Source organism: Harpegnathos saltator, unplaced genomic scaffold (genome assembly GCF_003227715.2).
Source record: "Harpegnathos saltator strain DR-91 unplaced genomic scaffold, Hsal_v8.6 scaffold708, whole genome shotgun sequence".
In the NCBI taxonomy this organism is placed as follows: Eukaryota; Metazoa; Arthropoda; class Insecta; order Hymenoptera; family Formicidae; genus Harpegnathos; species Harpegnathos saltator.
Window position 1 is genome coordinate 625,495 of NW_020230547.1, and position 18,734 is coordinate 644,228.

An 18,734-nucleotide genomic window follows, 5' to 3' on the forward strand; every position below is an offset into this window, starting at 1 on the left:
GACGTGTTAATTTTCGAGTTCGCTCGCCGCGACGCGACGCCGCACGAGTTTCCGCGTGGGTGGCGTAAAAGTTGGAGACGAGACTCGAGCGCGAGAGGCGACTCCTCACGGCGAGTTGAGCCGCGGTGAAAAATTAAAGTGATCCGCCGACGCGACGAGAAGAAGCTGGCCGCTGCCGCTGCTCGTAACGCGCGGTGATCGATGAGAAACGGAGAGGGGAGGAACCCGCGATCTGAATTTCTCAGGACGCATCTATTAAGGTCTGACGTGGGACGAGAAATTGCGCCGTCGTGTGTGTGTGTGCTCGCTCGCTCGCTCGCTCGCTCGCTCGGTGTAACGCAATACGATAATGTAATAAGGGACTGCGAGGTACGTTTATAACGAAGCCGGTGATTGATACGACAACGACGACGCGCGTTTCCTTCTTCTCCGCGTAAAGCGTCCACGAAAGAGTCAGGGTGCGCTTCTTCCGAGGAACAGAGTCCGAAGGACAGAGTCGTCGGCGAGAGAACGCCGCGATATTATATTCCGCAAACTTTCCTCTGCCCGCGAGAACCCTGACAGTTCCCCCCCCCCCCCCCCGGCACTTTTGACAATCGCGCGCGACAGCTCCCCGCATTGCGAGGCGCGTCTTCAGCGTCCGAGAGTTTCGCGCCGCGACCGGCAAAGTGCAAATTGACACGTCGAGAGAGAGAGAGAGAGAGAGAGAGTTTCGGCGGCCGCACGCTCGCGCGGACATTTTGTCGGCTCGGCGAATCGACGCGTAACGCGGCGCGAAATTGAAAATCGATTCAAGACGCGTCCGCGCTCGTCCTCGGCGTCGCTTTTCCGACGATAACGCGAGCCGCGAGAGCCGCTACGCGCGTACCGCGCTGACAAGGCGCGTATAAAATCGACGATAGCGAACTGGACAGCCGCCAGTCTTGCGAGAGCCGTGCGCGAGAGCGGACGTCGCTCGTTTCAACGTCGATGCGCTGCCACGTGAGGGAAAAGCCAGGAGGAAAACTCGTTTGCACGCCGCCCCGATGAGAGACAACAACATTTTCTTCCCGTTTCTTCCCTCGCGTTGTGGGCCCTCGCCATCGCGTCGAGCGACGGAAACGCTGTGGTGAATTGCTCCGGAAATGTGTGGAAACGGAATCGCAACGGAGATCAGTCGCGGCCGGAGTACGCGGAGGTGTGCTTGACGAGAAATCCACGACGTTCCACCACCAGGTCGACGAGAGCTGCTGGATTTCTTCGCGCGTTCACGTCGTCGACGGCAACGAAATGGAAAAACGAGACTGACGAGAGCCGGGCCGAGATCGCAACGCCGCTCGCGACGTTTTCCGTCGAGTGCGAACCCACCCGCTGCTTAATCAACTCGCTTCGTTGACGACGAGCGACGAGAGAGGAAATAAAGGATCGATCTTGCTGCGACTTTGGAGCGACGGGAGGAGGTGAAGGATCGATTTCGCGAACGGAGCGAGGATAAATCAGGCATCTCTCGTCGTGATGCTGGGCTGCGCGACGCGACGCAACAAGACGAGACAATCGCGACTAACACCTAAGAGATATCCATGCTCTTCTTTCGATCAAGCGCGACGACATCGAGGCAACGCGAGCAATACGGAATTTCGCGGGTTCGCGCCGAGTAAACGCACACACGTTGTATCATCCATCTGAGTGTTAATCGCCCTCGCATTCACTCTGAATCGCGTCCCACAGGATCGAACGGGGCCGTGCACTCGAGAAGAGAGAGAGAGAGAGAGAGAGAGAGAGAGAGAGAGCTGGGGGAAACAGTGGAGAGAAAGAAGATCGTCAAAGGGGCCGCGAGAAGGAGTTAGACTCGAAGAGGAGCCGAGGATTCCTATTGAGCCTCGTAACATCTCGCGCGGGGAATCTCGCGCGGTTCTTCTCAAAGCTTCACGCCGGCGGATCCTCAAGGCACTTCCGCCAAGGTGTGAACACAGCTATTATGAGATCGCCGGCGGCGGGGCGGGAGCTCGGAGTAAACCGCGGGTAAAAAGTTGCGGTGCAGTCGCGCGGCCGGCCGAGCGACGAGAGCGATTCTTCTCCGCGAGCGTCCCGGAAGGATCCCCGGAAGGATCTCACTGCCGCGCGCACATATTCCAGCGCCGAAAGTTTCGCGCGGCCTGCTGCAACTGCCGGGAGGGGGAGAGAGAGAGAGAGAGAGAGTCCCCCCGCCGCGCCGCGCCGCGAGGAGGAGGAGGAAGGATCCCGCAAAGGCGCGGAAATCCTGTGCTCGCGAGTCCAACTCCAAAGTCCGTAATGCCGTGAAGTAAAAATCCGCTCCAGCGGAACAGCGTAAATCGTATCGGCCGGGGCATCGTCCTCGGAGCTCGCCGAAGGGGAAACTTCCGCGGGTCGCGCCAGCGCAATTTTCAGGATCTCGCTCCTCCGTCGTTATCCGCGCGTAAGAGCCGAACAACTGCCACAGGGAGTACACGCGAGGGAATACCGCCGCACCGGGTTCTCGCATTGTTAATTCACTCGTCCTGCGGAGGAGCGCGCGCGGCAGATCGCAATTCGTGACTGCGGCAAGCTCTCCGGAAAGGAGCCGTCGTAAGCCGCGCGCGATGCATCGGACACGAAGGATTCTGCAGAGGACGACGAGCGAGAAGACCCGGCGATCGTAGACGGAGGAGGAGGAGGAGGAAAAGGCATCAGGAAAACGAAGAGGAGGCGGAGGAGCAGGAAGTGAATAGGGAATTGCGAATAACAGGCAGAGGCGAGGAAACGCTCCAGGAATGCCGTGGATAAAGTGTTTGGGTGGTGGAGGCGGGAAGGCCAGGAGGGGCAAGCCACTCAGCGTCAGTCAACCGATCCACCTGCTTGTCAAGGTAAGATTCTCTCTCTCTCTCTCTCTCTCTCTGTCTCTCTCTCTCTTTCGAGACGTTTTCCGCGCGACTTTCTCGCGCGACGAATCCCGCGACGAATCCCGCGACGAGCCGAGCGAGAATTCAATGCTTCACACGTTATACGTTCGAGCGCGGTTCCTCGTCGTGGGCGAGGGGGGTGGGGTGGGGGGGGGCGGCAGAGGGAGGAAGCACAATCGCGCGCATCGGTTCGGCGCGAAAGAAGCAGGACGACACCTCGGCAGATTCCACCGAGCGAGGGATTCGTCAAATTCGAAAAAGGATCTCGCGGCATTCGAGCAACGCGCGCTTCCTCGGGTCCTGCGTCTCCCCTGCGAGGAATTGCGATCACGCGAGAGATCGTGATTTCTCGACGTTGACGGGACTCCTCCACGTGACGAAGTGGACGACTGACCGTTAAGTTAATCGCATTTGCTCGTGATAGTCGCGATAAACCGGGCGAACTCGAGCGGTACGACGCGTTCTCAGCGGCGCGCGGCGAGTAAGTTTTCCCGCTCGCTCGAGCGGACTCGAAGCGCTGAACTCTCGATGTGAGGTTATTACGGTTGAGCCTCGCAACAAGGCTGAGAACGAAAACTCTGTGTGATAATGGCCCGCTCGGTCCCGTTCGACACGCTGGCAGGCACATGGCCCTGCGCGCTCTTGCGGCTATTAATTTTTTTCAATGAGCAGCTCGAGTCGAGGGCGGGAAGGTATCCTGGTGGTGCCAGTCGCTGCTTTATTGGCACTTCATAATTATGACATATGGACGGAATGCGGAGCGCTCCTCTTATGACCGTGGAAAAACTTTGGCCGCTTCGATCTGCTCTCCCTCTCTCTCTCTCTCTCTCTCTCTCTCTCTCTCTCTCTCTCTCTCGACTCAGTCTCGCGCTCGAGAGAGGGAGGGTACGCGAGCGCGTTCCCGCGTAATTAAATGATTACAACTAACAGAGGGACGGGAGTCGCGACGATTGCAAAGTCGCTGCATCGGAGTTTGCGTTGTCTAATCTAAAGATAGCGGTCCGTAACGGCGCTCGCGACTGCCCCCGAGTTCCGAACGACATCGCGCTTCCCTTGGCTTGGAATCCGAGGGATACTCATCCCGAGAAAATAAAAACGCGACGAGAGATCCGCCGCGGGAGAACTTTTCCTCGTTAAACTCGAAACGCGACTCGATTCTCGAGACGCGAGTGACTATTCGACGCTCTGATTTCCATCGCGCGCGCACCGCGACGTTACATCACGCAACGTGCATTATTACATAATTGCATTTTGTACACTTAACGTGATATTTAGCATTACATAATATCGTATCGTTTGTTATCGAGCTTTACATAATATTATATAATTATTGATACATTGTTGGCCTCTCATTTAAAGCCGACTCGCTTATCCCCCGGAGTTCGATAATCCCGCACGTGTATAAATATTCATTGTTGATCGTCTCTCGTTCCGCGGCGGCCACCCGCTTACTTCCTCGTCTCTATCTCGATTACTCTCGCCACCCACACGAATATCCGAGAGTAAAAAATCCGAAATAAGGACGCTCATGAATCGCATCTCGACAGTGGGTAACGCGATACGAGAGAAAGCGTGAGAGAGGGGGGAGAGAGAGAGAGAGAGAGAGAGAGAGAGAGAGAGAGAGACTTGGAGGTGCGAGACTCCTCCTCATGGCGGCGATTATTAGGCAGAAGTTTCCTTCGTCGCGGGATGCCGTGAGATCGGGAGATACGAAAGATGACGGCGGGGCACCGCGCGCTGGCCAGCATCTCTCCTCCTCCGTCCGGGCGAGCTGATTTATTAATTCCCCCGCGTCTCTCGGCGTCTTTTCCCCGGTTCTGGGGCCTCTTTCGACGGACGCCCCGCGGCTCCGCGCCGGCGTCGATTCGACGATATCTCGGGCACGACCCAGTAATTAAGCCGGTAATAACATACGCGCTGTGTTAGCCACTCGTTAAGATTACAACGAGATCCGAGAGTCACGATACCGTCATGATACTCGTGAGGCCGCCGCTATTTTACGGTATTGTTTTACGGTATTGCGCCGCCAGGCGGAATCATCGGCGACATCGAGCGGCGATCGTGAATTAGTCTCGCGCCAAGCACGAGCACTCAGCGCGAGCGGATCTTCCACAAAGCGGCGGCGGCGGCGATCGACGCGAGTGTCTTTGCGCGAACGCTCGCTCTCCCGTTTGACGTGTCACTTATCTCGCGCCCAGTGGCGATAACGCAGCCGATATCCGATATAACGATACGCCGAGACGGGATAAATCGTAACGATCGATCGCTACCGCCTGGAGGAAATCCGATTCCAGCAATTATTTGAGGATCGATTACACGCGCTTTCGCGCTTTCGCGCGCACGCGCACCGGTGCCTCATGAGAACCGCTTACAATAATACACATCGATAGGTGGCATTTTTGTCCAAGTGGTCGGGTAAAATTACAACCCAGAGAAGAGCAAAAAGTGCTGGCCAGGCGGCACGGGACATTCGCGCGAAGAGCTCGCGTTTCAGGTTTCTGCTCTCTTGGCATAGCGCGTGTATCGAAGCGAGTTGTCGCGACGCCGACTTATTGCACGCGGACGTGAGCCGTCATTGCGAGATCGCTTAACGTCGTCGCGCCGAAAAACGAGTCGCCGGCTCGCGCGCGTTCCGATCGACCCGGATAATTTCCACGGCGCGGATAATTTATGAAAACGCGCGAGGCGCGCGCGCACGTCGCGTGCGCGCGAATTAATTCGCGCGCGATGCATTGCGCGATCAATTTACGTCACTCGCCACCGCGTATTTGCATGCCGGCGTTTACGACGGTTTTACAAACGAAACACGCGCGCGGACGCGCAAATCGCAAAAATACGCGCGCCGCTAATCGAGCGCGGCGGAATCATTTCGAAATCGCCGAGCGCTGCAGGTTTCGCCCGCCCGCCCGCCCGTCCTCCTCCTCCTCTCGTTTTAATTAATCTGAAATTTAGCGAGATCACCGCGGAGAGCGGTGAAATTCTACGCTTCTGCAGAAGCGTGCGCTCGTGCGGAGCCGATTTTCCGGAGCCGCAGCGCGAGATCGCAGTTTCACCGGCGCGAACGGAAGCACGCTGCGCGAGTTAAATCGCCGGTTCATGAGGAGCGGAAAAAGGAGAAGGAGTAAAACTACGACGGCCGTATTAAGAGTTGCCGCGGCAATTAAATAACACTGAGCCACCCGCGGCACCGCACACCGCGCGGTGTTTCCATTAAAGCGGCACTTTACACGCGATACGCGATATTCCGCGCTTACAATTACAAACGGAGCGCCGTTCCTATTGACGCAGAACGGCGTACGCGAACGCGAATTATCGGCGCGCGTGTATTAGTAACGCGCGCGAGCGGTTACATACGGTGGGACGTAAGCGCGACGGAAGTCGTGTGTCCTGGCGGAAAAATGCGCAGCGGTGCAACGGGAAGACTGCTTATCCTCCGCGCGCGTGCTCATCGATCCTTAATCCTCACGATAAATCAAGCCAACGGACTGAGCCGTCCAACGACGTCGGCGCTGCGCCTTTCCGCGAATGTGGAGCTCGCGCGACGCTCTTTCCGGCGCTCCTCTCTCGCGTTTATTCTCTCTCTCTCTCTCTCTCTCTCTCTCTCTCTCTCTCTCTCTCTCTCTCTCTCTCTCTCTCTCTCTCTCTCTCTCTCTCTCTCTCTCTCTCTCGGCGAATTTAACGCAGACAACGGCTATAAAAAGATATATGTATGTACACATATAAGGCCTCGATATAAATCCTGTTCAGGCGGCAACATAAGATAAACGTCTCCCAAGCGTCCCGGGCCGGACGAGTATCCCGGTATCCGACCATTTTGAGAAAAAAATGCTCACTATTTATTTTAACAACAATGAATGAAGTAATAATTGTTGTAAGAAAAAAAACTGCAAATCTGACGATTATTTGGAAGAAAAGTATACCCAATTTGAGACTTTTGTGTTAAAATAGAAATTAATTAAGTACGCATCTATGGTTCTTCGGCAAAGTAACGGTGAATCGTTAATAAATTCATGAAGAAACAGCGTCTATATTTATATTATTTCCCATTAGCACATACTAATTTTGCAATTGCGGTCAGACACGGGGACAAATATATCCGAACGTTGGGCCATAACCTATTTCAACTTTCTGACCACTGACTGACATTAATGCGCTTCGTTACTTGTGTAAATATTTTACCAATAACAGACATATACATTGGTTTAAATCAATTTTCTCTGCTCAAGGGAATCTTAAGTTTTCGAATAAATACGAATATTTGTATCAAAACTGTTTTTCATATTATATGTTGTATGTTGTTTGTGACGACCTACATTGAAACGTCCGGTTACTAGGACTTTTACCTTAACGGCCGAACGAGACACCCTGTAGAAGACACCCTGTAGAAGGGTCGCGCAGCGTCGCGCTATTAGACCGGCCTGTGGAGGAAGATCGTACGAGAGATACGCCCGAGACGAGAAAATGTTTTTCCCCTACGCATGTATCCGCCGGTGCTTTAAGGCCGGTCCGACCGGCGCGTCGGCGTTTCTGAACGCGCCGTGCGAGAGAGCTCATGAGAGCTCGAGAGAGAGAGAGAGAGAGAGAGAGAAAGAGAGCCGCTCTCTGTTATTATAACCGTACTATTATCAGTACCGGGACGCGCGGCGGCGGTACACCTGCGCGCACGTATGCGCGCGCGTACACGAAATATACCGCCCACCGGCGTGCGCGCTCCTTCGCGATGTAAAGACCGGCAATTAAATTAGCGGGCCCTCGGGGCTCGGCCGATTTTTCCCCGCCGCCCACTCCCGCACGCGGCGGCAACCCGGCTTCCTCGGGCCTTCGTCTCTCTCTCTCTCTCTCTCTCTCTCTCTCTCTCTCCCCCCCCCTCTCTCTCTCTCTCTCTCTTCCTCTCTCTCTCTCGGGGAGCTCTGTTTGTCTTTCGTCGATCGTTCGGTTCCGGGCCACACAGGCTCCGCATCCGGATAAATAAATATGACTTCTCGAGCGCACCCAGTCTCCGCTGAACGATCGTTATGTATGTATGATACATTGTAAATTCCAAGCGCGGCGAATATATCGCGTTGTGCGTTGACATCGCGACCTACCTAGCATGGCCGAAACTGTATCTTGCTAGGCTCGCTCATGAGCGGCCTCGATCAAAATGACCAAACATTTCGTGGGCACAGACGGGGCTGAAGCGGGACTCGTCGCGCCGATCGCGAGCGTCCTGCGAGCGAGAGCTCCCTTATCTCTCATCCCCCTCCCATTTTTCAATCGTTGCGTCGCGACGCGCTGGTGTTTGCAGCAGAGACCCTCGGGGAGACAGCCGCGTACCGTGGAATTTTAATCTGACCGGCCGACGGTTCACCGTCCGGATATATATTGTTCATTATAATATTCAATTAAGAAGGGATAATAACGCGCGATAACATTCGAAAATAACCAAGTTACCCGCAGCTCGAATTGAAAGCAATCGAATATTCCCGGGCTCGTTACGTTTCACGCGATTATTAAATCGTCGTAATTGAAGAATCGATAGCAGAGGAAGGCGGAAAGAAAGAAAGAGGGAGAGAGAAAGAGGGGGGGAGGGGAGGGACGGAAAAATATCGCAGAAATTCCCCTCGCTCGGCGATCGCGCTCCGGTTCGATCGACCGCGCGTCGTTAGATACGCCCACGAATTAGCCGATAATTCAAGTAATTCTCCATTGTATCGACTTTTTTTGTAACACCCTCCGGCTTCTTATAGACATCAACGAACCCGACGTCGCCTTGCGATGTCTTTCGAAACGCCGGATCCCTCGTGGACGGCGTACAACACGCGCGGTCGGTTCTACCCACGCGCATAAACTCGCTCCGCGTTTGCTCCCAGCAGCTTTGCTCAATACCTCGCGCTGTTTGCTCTTCGCACACGTATTTTTCTTACACCTCGCCGTGAGAGCTGTCATAATATTGCCTCAAGAGCAGTACGCGCGCTTTTCCACGCTGCGCGCGATGGACACCGAAAACGTACGGCGTTCGGCACAGCCGAATATGGCGAATACCTGGGCCTGCGAATCTACACACGGCAGGTGCGCGTAATTGATATAGATCGGACGCGGCCGACGAACCGATCGCCGATCGCTGATCGCCGATCGCGATCGAATTTCCCAATCGGCGGCGCGCCAATTGCGCGGCCGCGGGCGTCCGACGAAGTTGTGAGTGTGGCCGGAGCGTGACCTTTCGACGAAGATTATCGTGTCGGCCCCGGAGACTTTTCAGGTACCGATCTCGGCCGTAATACGCGGTTATGAGGGGCCGCCCAATGCCGCGCGGAATATAGAAATCAAGCGCGCGCGCGCGGGGAAACCGGCTGTCGCTGTCTCTGTCTCCGCCGTCGGTCGATCTCCCGGTATGAATCCGCGACTTGGATCGCTCTTACGTAACGCGCAATTCGAGCGGCGGAAAGCACGGCCGCGGGAATTTTTCACGGCTCGCCACTGTCACTTTTGCCGCGCGAGACGCAAACCGACTCCTTATTGTGGCGTCGTGTGTCTGAAATGATTCCTTCCTTCGGCGGTCGGCATCGACCTAGCGAGCTAGCCGCGCGACGGGGAAAGAGAAAGAGGTAAATATATAGAAAAGGGTACACCTCACCGATGTTTTTCATTTTGAAATATGTTAGAAAGGATGAAATCTTTAAGGATGAGTGAATTTTTCTAATACAATTATATGGCGGTCGCTTACAGTTTCTGAGATGTTTGACTTTATAGATTTATAATTGTACGTTGAAGTATATTTGAAGTAGAGAGGTAAATATATAGAAAGGGGGGTACACCTCACCGGTTTTTTCATTTTGATACATGATATGTTATAAAGGATGAAATTCTGAGTACCCCCCATAGAGTAACCCCCATATATAGTAGTTGCATCTTCCTGATGCAATTATACTGGGGGTCGCTTATAGTTTCCGAGATATTTGATTTTAAAGTTTTGGAATTTTGATTAACCTGGAATTAAATTCCAGATATCATAAGCTGATGTTATTTGCAGTACAATCCAAACGGTTAATCGAAACATAGTGTATACATAGAGATATAGGAAACAGTACATATAAGCGGGAGAGGGGCTACATCCTTCCTGAAAAAAATCCTAACCTAACCTAATTTATTGCATCTTTATATATTATTGGGCGATGTTGAAAATATCTTAAAAGCCACAACACCTAATTATATGCAGATATTATAATAAGTTAAGTTGAGCCAGGTGATAGATCTTAAAGGAACTTTTTTCAATAATGTCCAAAAATATATAAGGATGCAATAAGTTAGGTTAGGTTAGGATTTGTTTGGGGAGGAGGTGCGGGGGAGGGGCGGAGCCCCTCTTCCGCTTATATGTACTGTTTCCTATATTTACAGTGAATGAAAACTGCTCGTCTACTTCAAATATACTTCAACGTACAATTATAAAACTTTAAAGTCAAATATCTCAGAAACCAACTAAGCGACCCCCATATAATTGTATTAGGAAAAGTCACTCAGAATTTCATCCTTTATAACATATTTTTGTAAATGAAAAAAATCGGTGAGGTGTACCCTTTTCTATATATTCACCGAGAAAGAAAAAGACATCTTCTACGATCTTCTTGACGTTTAATGCTAATCCCGTCCGAATTCAGGGCGAATCGCCTTAACGAGATTAGAGCGAGTCAGTCAATTACCCGGCGGCTTTACCCTTGTCTTATTTTTGGCACCGAGAACGCCTACGTCGCGGTTTTGGTAGCAAAGACAAGGACTCCGCCGTTCCGCGATCTAAGCGTCAAAAATAACAACGTCGGTTTTTTGCTCCCTCGCCCGCCGCCGTGGCGACGCGATGTTGCCGTCTAGCTGGCAATCTCCGTCGCGGATATTTTTACGGTATTCAAAATCGCGAGGCACGCAGAGATGAATCACGGACGAAGTTGACATTCTTCCCAGGTCAGCTTTTTCCTCGCTTCGAACTTTGCTGCGCTACTTTGGTCGTCCCGAAAGATCCGCGCGCACACGGACATTTTCTCCTTTCGCTTCGCAACCGATGCAGCGGTGCACAGTTTTCATCGCGTGCCAAGTTAATCGCGTGTGAAAAAAGATGTGGATTCTTTCGGAAAAATATTCTCCATTTTTAATGCCGATCATTCTCGCGCGCGCGAGCGCGCAGGAGCGTCGTAGCGCAATTTATCGTGCTACGCGCGTTGCGACGAACATCTGCGTACGAATTTCGAAGCGATAAATAACACTTCCGCGTTCAACAACACTAATGCCGAGAGTAATTAATAGGAACACGGCATTAATTCCATAAAACGAGCACCCCGTCTGCGCTCGAGATTAAAGTCGTCGCGCGTTGCGAGAGTGAGCGACTCTCGTTTCGCGTCTGCAATTAAATTGAATTGCAAGCTTCGCGAGAGCTGCCGAGTGTGGAGGCCAAGGCGATTGCATTAATAAATATCTTCGTCGTCGCCGCCGCCGCCGTCGCCGCCTCTCTCGCCGCGCGGAGCGCTTTAATTCGAAACGTCAAGCTGATTTCTTTATACGAGTAAACCGTCCGCCGATAGAGACGTCTTGTGCATAATTGCGACTCGACGTTCGCATGATCGAGCGCGAGTTTTCAAAGCGCTCAGAAACACCGCTCGTTAAGCAACCTTGTCGACAGACACGCGCACGCGCGCCCGCGCACGCTAAGCGCTCTCGTTCCGACTTGTCGGACTTTTTTACCAAAGGCAAAGTCGAGTGTATCGCCCCTCGCGCGCCGCCAAAGCCCGTTCTCTACGACGCGGATTAAGTGCGAGTGATACCCGGGCGAAAAGAAGAGCGCGACGGCGGCGCCGCGTTAAAGAGACCCTCAACGAGCACCAGGTCGTATACGGAGGATGCGCAAGATGAGGAAATCAACGTGAGGACACACGCGAGAGGAGATGAAATCGCGACCAGCGATACATCGTGAGCGAAGTTCTCCGGCGAGTTCTACGCCACTGGCGAGATGACCTCTCCTCGAGATTCCTTAATTCCTTAATTGCAGTTGCACAACGGTGCGCAATTAAAAGTTTCACAATTAGGACACGCGGCGTGTTCCCGCGCGGCATTGTCCGCGAAGGGTCAACTCTCTCGAGAGTAGATCTCTGTTAGGTCTCGCTCGCGCGGAACCCCCGAGGATCTCGTAGGGTGGGAGTCACGCCTTCCTTCGGAATCGACCCTCGACATCTTCTCGCGAAGGACTCTCGAACTGGAAAGGGACGACGACCCTGCGAGTTTCGCGTCTTTCGACTGTGTGTGTGTGTGTGTGTGTATGTATGAGTAGAATTCAATTTAAATTCTTTGTGCTAAATACGCATAGCCGATTTCACAGCGACTTAACGGCTCGCATACATGTTTGCTCAATTAAATTAATATTTTATAAAATCGCGTTATTGTTCGAGCGACCGATGGTATCCCGATTGCTCATTGTCCCCGTGACGAACGCGGCCGGCCGATGAGATCTGCGGTATTTATTCTATATTCTTATTCGTCATTGTTCCACGCAACGGTGTGCAGCCGCGTGCCGTATTGTTCCCAAGGTTAATTGGTGTTGACAGGCAGGAAGTGCACCGTACCGATATCGAGCGTTATAATAATGCGCGATACACCGTGTGAGAATGACTCGCACAATCGGTTCTCTGCCGCGGGACTTAATTGCGATCGCGCCGATGACATTGGATTGTTCATCGGTCGCGCAAAATTAGCATCCGCCATGTCAATCGTGAACATTCGGGACTTGCAGCTTGCCGCATAGAAAACATTTCGAGGGACCTGCTCAGATCGGAATCTACGCGTTCGATTCGAGCCAGAGAGTGCGTAGTGCGTAGTCTCAAACACGCCATTTCCCAATTTTTAGAAAACCCAAAGTCCCCCCCCCCCCTCCTCCCCGAGATATTTTCTAATTTCCACTTCCGGTTGGAATTCTACTTCATTTTATTCGGCGTTGCAACTTTTCTTAGCATTCGATTTTTATCTCGCCCTATCTTTAATTTCACCCTCGTCTCTTTGAATCTGTCATTTCACACTTTTGTTTTTCGTTCTATATACTAAATACGGTAGTTGGGGCAAAAATAAAATTCCCCGTTCGATACCCATGAAAGCGTACCGTAACGTTGCAAGTTGCAAAAAATAAAAGAAAAAAGCGCGCGTGTCCCGATAGTATTTCTATTTCAATTCTAGACGGGGAACTCGTGTTTGAGGTAAGAACGGGTTTCCCAATTGGGTCAGATTGTCAGCGGGTGAGCAAACAATACCCCGGGACAAATTTCGGAATTCCAATCGGGAACCAATCGTCTGCCGCATCTGGAAAAATCTCGGGAGCTTTCTACGCGAACTCTCTCACGCGTTTCTTTCGCAAATAATCGCGCGAGCGGCGAGCGGACTTTTATTACCCGCGCGTACGTACCTCAAGGATCTTTCATTAAAACAGCCATTTGTGTGTAGATTCCTACGTAGGCGGATATTATATTTTCCACTTCGGACAGCCCGTAATCATTCGCCGCGATGTAGCGCCGGCGGACGCGCCAAATGATCCCCGCGATATTAATTACACGTTCCTGCGACGACGCGAAATGACAAATTCCACCGGGGCCGGCGAAATGACGTCTCTCCGGACTCGGCCTTCGCGCGATTTCTCCGCGCGGAAGGGAGAGGTCGAGTCGGCGTATAGATCATCGCGGTTGGACACCGGACGACGCGGCGCTAAAGTAGCCACAGGATATATCCCGGAGCGGGACCTCCACCACTAGCGTTGGTAAAAGGCGTGCTCAAAATGAAAAAAAGAAAAACAGAACCTCGTGTTTTTTGTTTAAACCTTTTTCTATTGGTCCGTTCTTTTTAGCTACACTGCGGAACTAATGCGATAAGTTAGAATGAGACAACTATATTTTTTCTTACTTTAACTTATCGCACCAGTTCAGCAGTGCAGCTGAAAAGAACAGACCATACGTCTCGGCTACGTTTTAAACAAGCGCAGAGAAAACATGTTTTAAACATATGCGCATTTGATTTTTAGTACAGTTCGAACATTTGACTTTTGACACGGTTTGCAGTGCGATCGGTGGCGGTTTAATGAGAAAACTTTGATCAATCATTTCATTTGAATAAAGCATGAAATATATATACATATATATATATATATATAAGATGTAAATTATCGAGTAAACAGATATAATATATACACATGTATATGTAATAAAATTATTTATCTAACGATCGTGCTGCAATAATGTATATATTTGTGTGTAATACTGTAATGTACGTAAGAGTATGAGAAAATAGATATATTTTGTGAAAAGATCAATTTATACCATCAACAATTTTATGTCAAACACCTTTAGAGAACGTAAATATGCTTCGAAATGTTCGAGTATTTAAAACGAGTATTTGAAACTTTTTCTTTCAAGCAAGAAATTCAAAACATGCCAACCCTGCCCTCCACACGCATGCCGCTCGGTCCGCGGCTCATTGTTTTGAATAATTGATGCGTCCTCGTCGGCGATCGGGGCTTCTGAGGAATCGAAAGCTCCGTGTGTGGCGAATAACACGCACTTAGTATGTCGCAAACGAAGCTGTGGGCTGTGCATTAGCATTCGCCGATATTTCCCCGCCGTTCTTTCCCGCGAGTCTGCATGCCCGAAGATGATTGTATTCAACGTATTCATCTCTCTCGTTGGATATCACTCTTTCGCGATGGAGCGCGCAGCAGCTTTATCGAGGCTCGCGCGACTTAATCGCGGCGCGCCGTCTCCGCGCTCGTAAGACTTCGAGCGCGCTAAAGCTCAGCACTTGCGTAAGCAAGCCTCCTGCGCGTGGCCTTTTCTTCTTAATCGTCGCTAAATAATATCGCTCGTTAATCCATCGAGACAAAGAGTCGTGTTCCGCGCGATGATTCAATCTCACGCGTGCGATTCGCCGACGTGTCCTCGTAGTGGTGAGCCTCTCCTTACGTAAGAGTTCATCCAGGCTCAGTATCTCTCATATCAGCGGAAAAGCGAGTCCGAAAGCGTCAGCGGTACGCCGTCGCGCATACGTGTAATATGATAATCCGCCGACCAGTACCGGGAAATGCCGAGGAATAAAGCGTTTCCCCGAGCGACTCCTCGCGAATGCAAAGCGTTTACGATCGCGGCTTAACACGATGTGTGGGAAAAAGAAGAATTCCTCACCAACACGACGTCGACGACGACGACGACGACGACACGCACTCGCTGTTTATGATCGGTTAGCCGCGACTGACAGAAATAGTTTACGACTGCGTCGTCGTCTTTCTCTCTCTCTCTCTCTCTCGCTCGCTCGCTCGCTCGCTCGCTCATTCTCGCGTTATCCGCGCAGACTTCTACGCATAATAATCCGGCCGAAAAAATTTTAACGCGCGACCGATTATGTTTATTATACTCGTATCGTTTGATTACGGGGCGGGGGGGGGTGGGTGGAGGAGAGGGGGAGAGGTCCGACGTCGAAAGCGCGTGTGTAGTTTTTGCCGGACTTAGCGGTGTGCAAGCGGCGGCATTAACGGCGGAATTTAATTACGGGCATTAGGGCGCTTTTTCGGTCGTTAATCCGGATCGGCCGGAGCGGGATAACAATATTCGTCGCGACAGCGCCGAGAGATCGACCGGTCCGCGTGCGTAAGAGCCGGGATCTATGAATATTAAGTGAATTTTTCTCGCGGGACTCGAAGCACGAGCCGGCTGTTGGACGACTTTTCGCCACGTCGCTGGCGAGTAAGTCCGCTGTTTAATAATCGCGAGGTTCTGTCGCGACGCGGTCTCTCATTCAAATGGGCTGATTATTCGCGGCGGTTAATGGTACGCGTCGTGATCTCGGGAGAGGTTATTCAGTCGCTCATAAATGGCTATAATGGATCGCGAGAATCTGCGCTGCGAAGGCCGGGAGGGGACAGTCTCGTGAAATTCGGTATCGAAATTCAACCGATCCGACCGGCTGTGGCTGATTGCGAAAGCGAGCAGTGTCGTTTGCTAACGGTGTGTAACGCAAGAGGACAAATTGCTCGACGAGACTTAGCCCCGTAAACTGCGGAACTTTCGCGAAACGTGCCGCGATAGCCGGAATCGCAACGAATGTATAGAGAAAAATTGCTTTATTTTTAAGTGGTTTGGGTCCGTTTTAAGGTTTGAATAGTTTTAAGGTTTATTCTTTTTTGGCGTTCGAACTCCCCCCCTCTCTCTCTCTCTCTCTCTCTCTCTCTCTCTGCCCATCATCCGCAACTATGAGAAAAAGAATAAAACCGCGCGTCGTGCTGCTTGCTCGTCGCTCGACGAACGACGCGATTTCGGGTCGAGTCGCATTCTCTCGCTCGCTCGCTCGCTCGGGGAGAACGCATAATCGCGCGTTGCATAAGCAAGCGGATAACACGAGCGAATAAAGTCCCAGCGCGCGGGTGCAAACGTGAAATACGCGGCGACGCAGAAGCGACGTCGCGACGTCGCGAGAGAGAAAGAGCGGCGCAATTATATTTTCTCCGGTCGCGGTGGAATATTTCCCGAGTGCTCTCCGTTTCCGTATCCACGTCTTTCGCGCGGCGCGGCGCGGCGGCGGGATATATCAGTGAGCCCCCTGCAATCAGCTCGGCTCGAGCCAGCCCGCGCAGTCGCGACGGTCGCGTCGAGGTGAGCGCGGGTCGCCGGATAATTTCTGAAGAGGACCGCAGTAATGAGGACGAACGGACGAGCCGGGAAAGGGACTTGGAATTCGTCGCGCTGAGTCGCGGCTGCTATGCCGCCGCCGCCGCCGCCGCCGCGGTTGAAATAACCGAAGTAATGAATGGATGCTGTCCTTCGCGCACAATTAACGGCACATCCGCGGTGGAGAATGCGGAGACTTAAGGGCCTCCGAACAAAACCCCGGTAGTCGTCTGCGCTTTCCCGCGCGCGACGGCGCGGGGGACAAGTGTCGATTTGTTGAGAGCCGCGACTCGCGAGGTGATATCGAGGGACAGCTTCTACGAGTCAGCTTGATTTGCGTCGCATTGAATTCACGTGACTGACGAGCTTTGCGCCGAAGGGTGTATATATATATATATATATAAAGGTATAAGCGAGATAGACGGAAGCGGCCGGTAGCTCGACGCGCTGCTTAATTGATTTGTTATTTATTTTTGTCAAGTCTCATACGGCTATTCGATATTCGGCAAGATTCGCGCAAGATGAATGCAGAGAGTGAATGCGCAGACTACTCGTCTGCGATTGTCGAAGAAAGCGCGGACGGGATAAGCGACGATGTTATAACGGACAGGCGCGTTGCCGATTTATTCCCGCGCGGAGACACGTAGAGGAGATTATCGCGTTAGCCCGATCGGAGAGCCACGGGGTGCGATTTTGTTCTCACGAGGCAAGAGACGACAGACCCCCTTTTTCTTGCCGCGCGGCTATATCGCGCGCGTTCCACGGAGAGCGGAATTGCGGCAAAGAAGTGAACCCCGACTGAAGCGAGGAACACGGTCTACCGTGTACGAGAGGGCGAAAGGTGAAGATCAGTTAAGGGTGATATAGTGGCGGCGTTTAACTAAATCGATCAGATAGGACTTTGCATGGCTCCTCGATGGCACCTCGCGCGTCCAAGCACTCTCTTTCCCTGAATTATGAGCGACACACACACACACACACACACACACCTGCGAGCCTTCTTCCCCGATCTGCATTCTCGCGGCGCGCGAGCGTCTCTGAGCAAACGAGTAAATCTCGCCGTGCCACTTCGGAGCTTCGAGATTCCCTTCCCCCCTCCGCTACGTTGTAATTGCAGCCGGTGGAATATGTCACGTACTTTTTGCGAGGTCGACCGACCGGGTCGAGTCGCGGATCGCCGAGAGTCGTGTCGGCCATGCGTTTAACCGATGCGTTTCGGAACACTTCGCGTCTTTCTCCCCGACGTTCCTCTCGCGATGAATGCATGAAAACGAAGGCAAACGCGTGGGCGACGTCAACGACCTTGAGCCATCTTGACCCGTGCGCGAAAAATCTGCACACCCCGGCGGGACATTTCGAACGTCGCGTAAGGTAAACGTCTCAATGGCCGGACACGTCTCAGTATCCGACCACTTAAAAAGAACAATTTACTATTTATTTTAACAACAATGAATGATAGTAATAATTATGGTAAGAAAGAACTCCAATATTTCACGATTAGTTTAGGAAAAAAATATATCAAATTTGATATTTTCGTGTTAAAATAAAAATTAATTAAATAAATATGCAGGTATGATTGGGCAAAATAATGGTCAATCGTTAATAAATTCATTAAAAGATAGCATCGATATTTATATTATTTCTCGTTAGCACATGCTAATTTTCTAATTGCGATTTGATTGACAATTGGGACAAAATTATATCCGAACCGATTTCGACCGTAACCTATTTCAACTGTTCGGTCACTAGTACATTAATGCGCTTCGTTACTTGTATAAATATATCATTAATAAAAGATATATACACTGGTTTAATCCTTTAGCGCTCGACTTTTTTATAAGTGTTTTAAGAATAAAATTTGAGTTCTTTTGAACTGAAACTATAAATAGTGATAACAGGAAAAAATGTCAGAATTTTATATTGGTTTTTTATCGTTTGTTTTTTGTTTATCGGTAAATATGACTTGGATCCTAAAAGCATATACAAAATGAGCAACCTATACAGAGAAAAATAGAGAGAAGGGCAATCTACACGACATAACTCTGATAATCAACTTGATCAACTTTTGAGCTGAAACTTTTCTATATTTGTGAATGAAGTTTATCATTCAGAGCGTCAAGCCTACTATTTCAAAAGAATATCTTATAGATCACCATTTAGATAGTCAATCGTCCCTTCATTTTTCGCCGCATAAAAACTG

At 51.3% G+C, this 18,734-nt stretch overlaps 1 protein-coding gene across 9 annotated transcripts in view; it reads left to right on the forward strand.

Annotated features, from left to right (window-relative positions):
* The first annotated feature begins 901 nt into the window (after positions 1–901).
* Positions 902–18,734, forward strand: part of by (focal adhesion protein tensin) — a 221,674-nt gene continuing 203,841 nt past the window's right edge. For 6 of the 9 annotated variants that reach the window (XM_025305633.1, XM_025305635.1, XM_025305638.1 and 3 more), the window contains exon 1: positions 903–2,843. In XM_025305633.1, coding sequence (XP_025161418.1) covers positions 2,751–2,843 — 93 coding nt within the window. In that variant the 5' untranslated portion in view covers positions 903–2,750. Of the gene's footprint in view, positions 2,844–18,734 lie in introns of all 9 variants that reach the window. The other 3 variants (XM_025305636.1, XM_025305634.1, XM_025305642.1) reach the window with 2 other exon arrangements.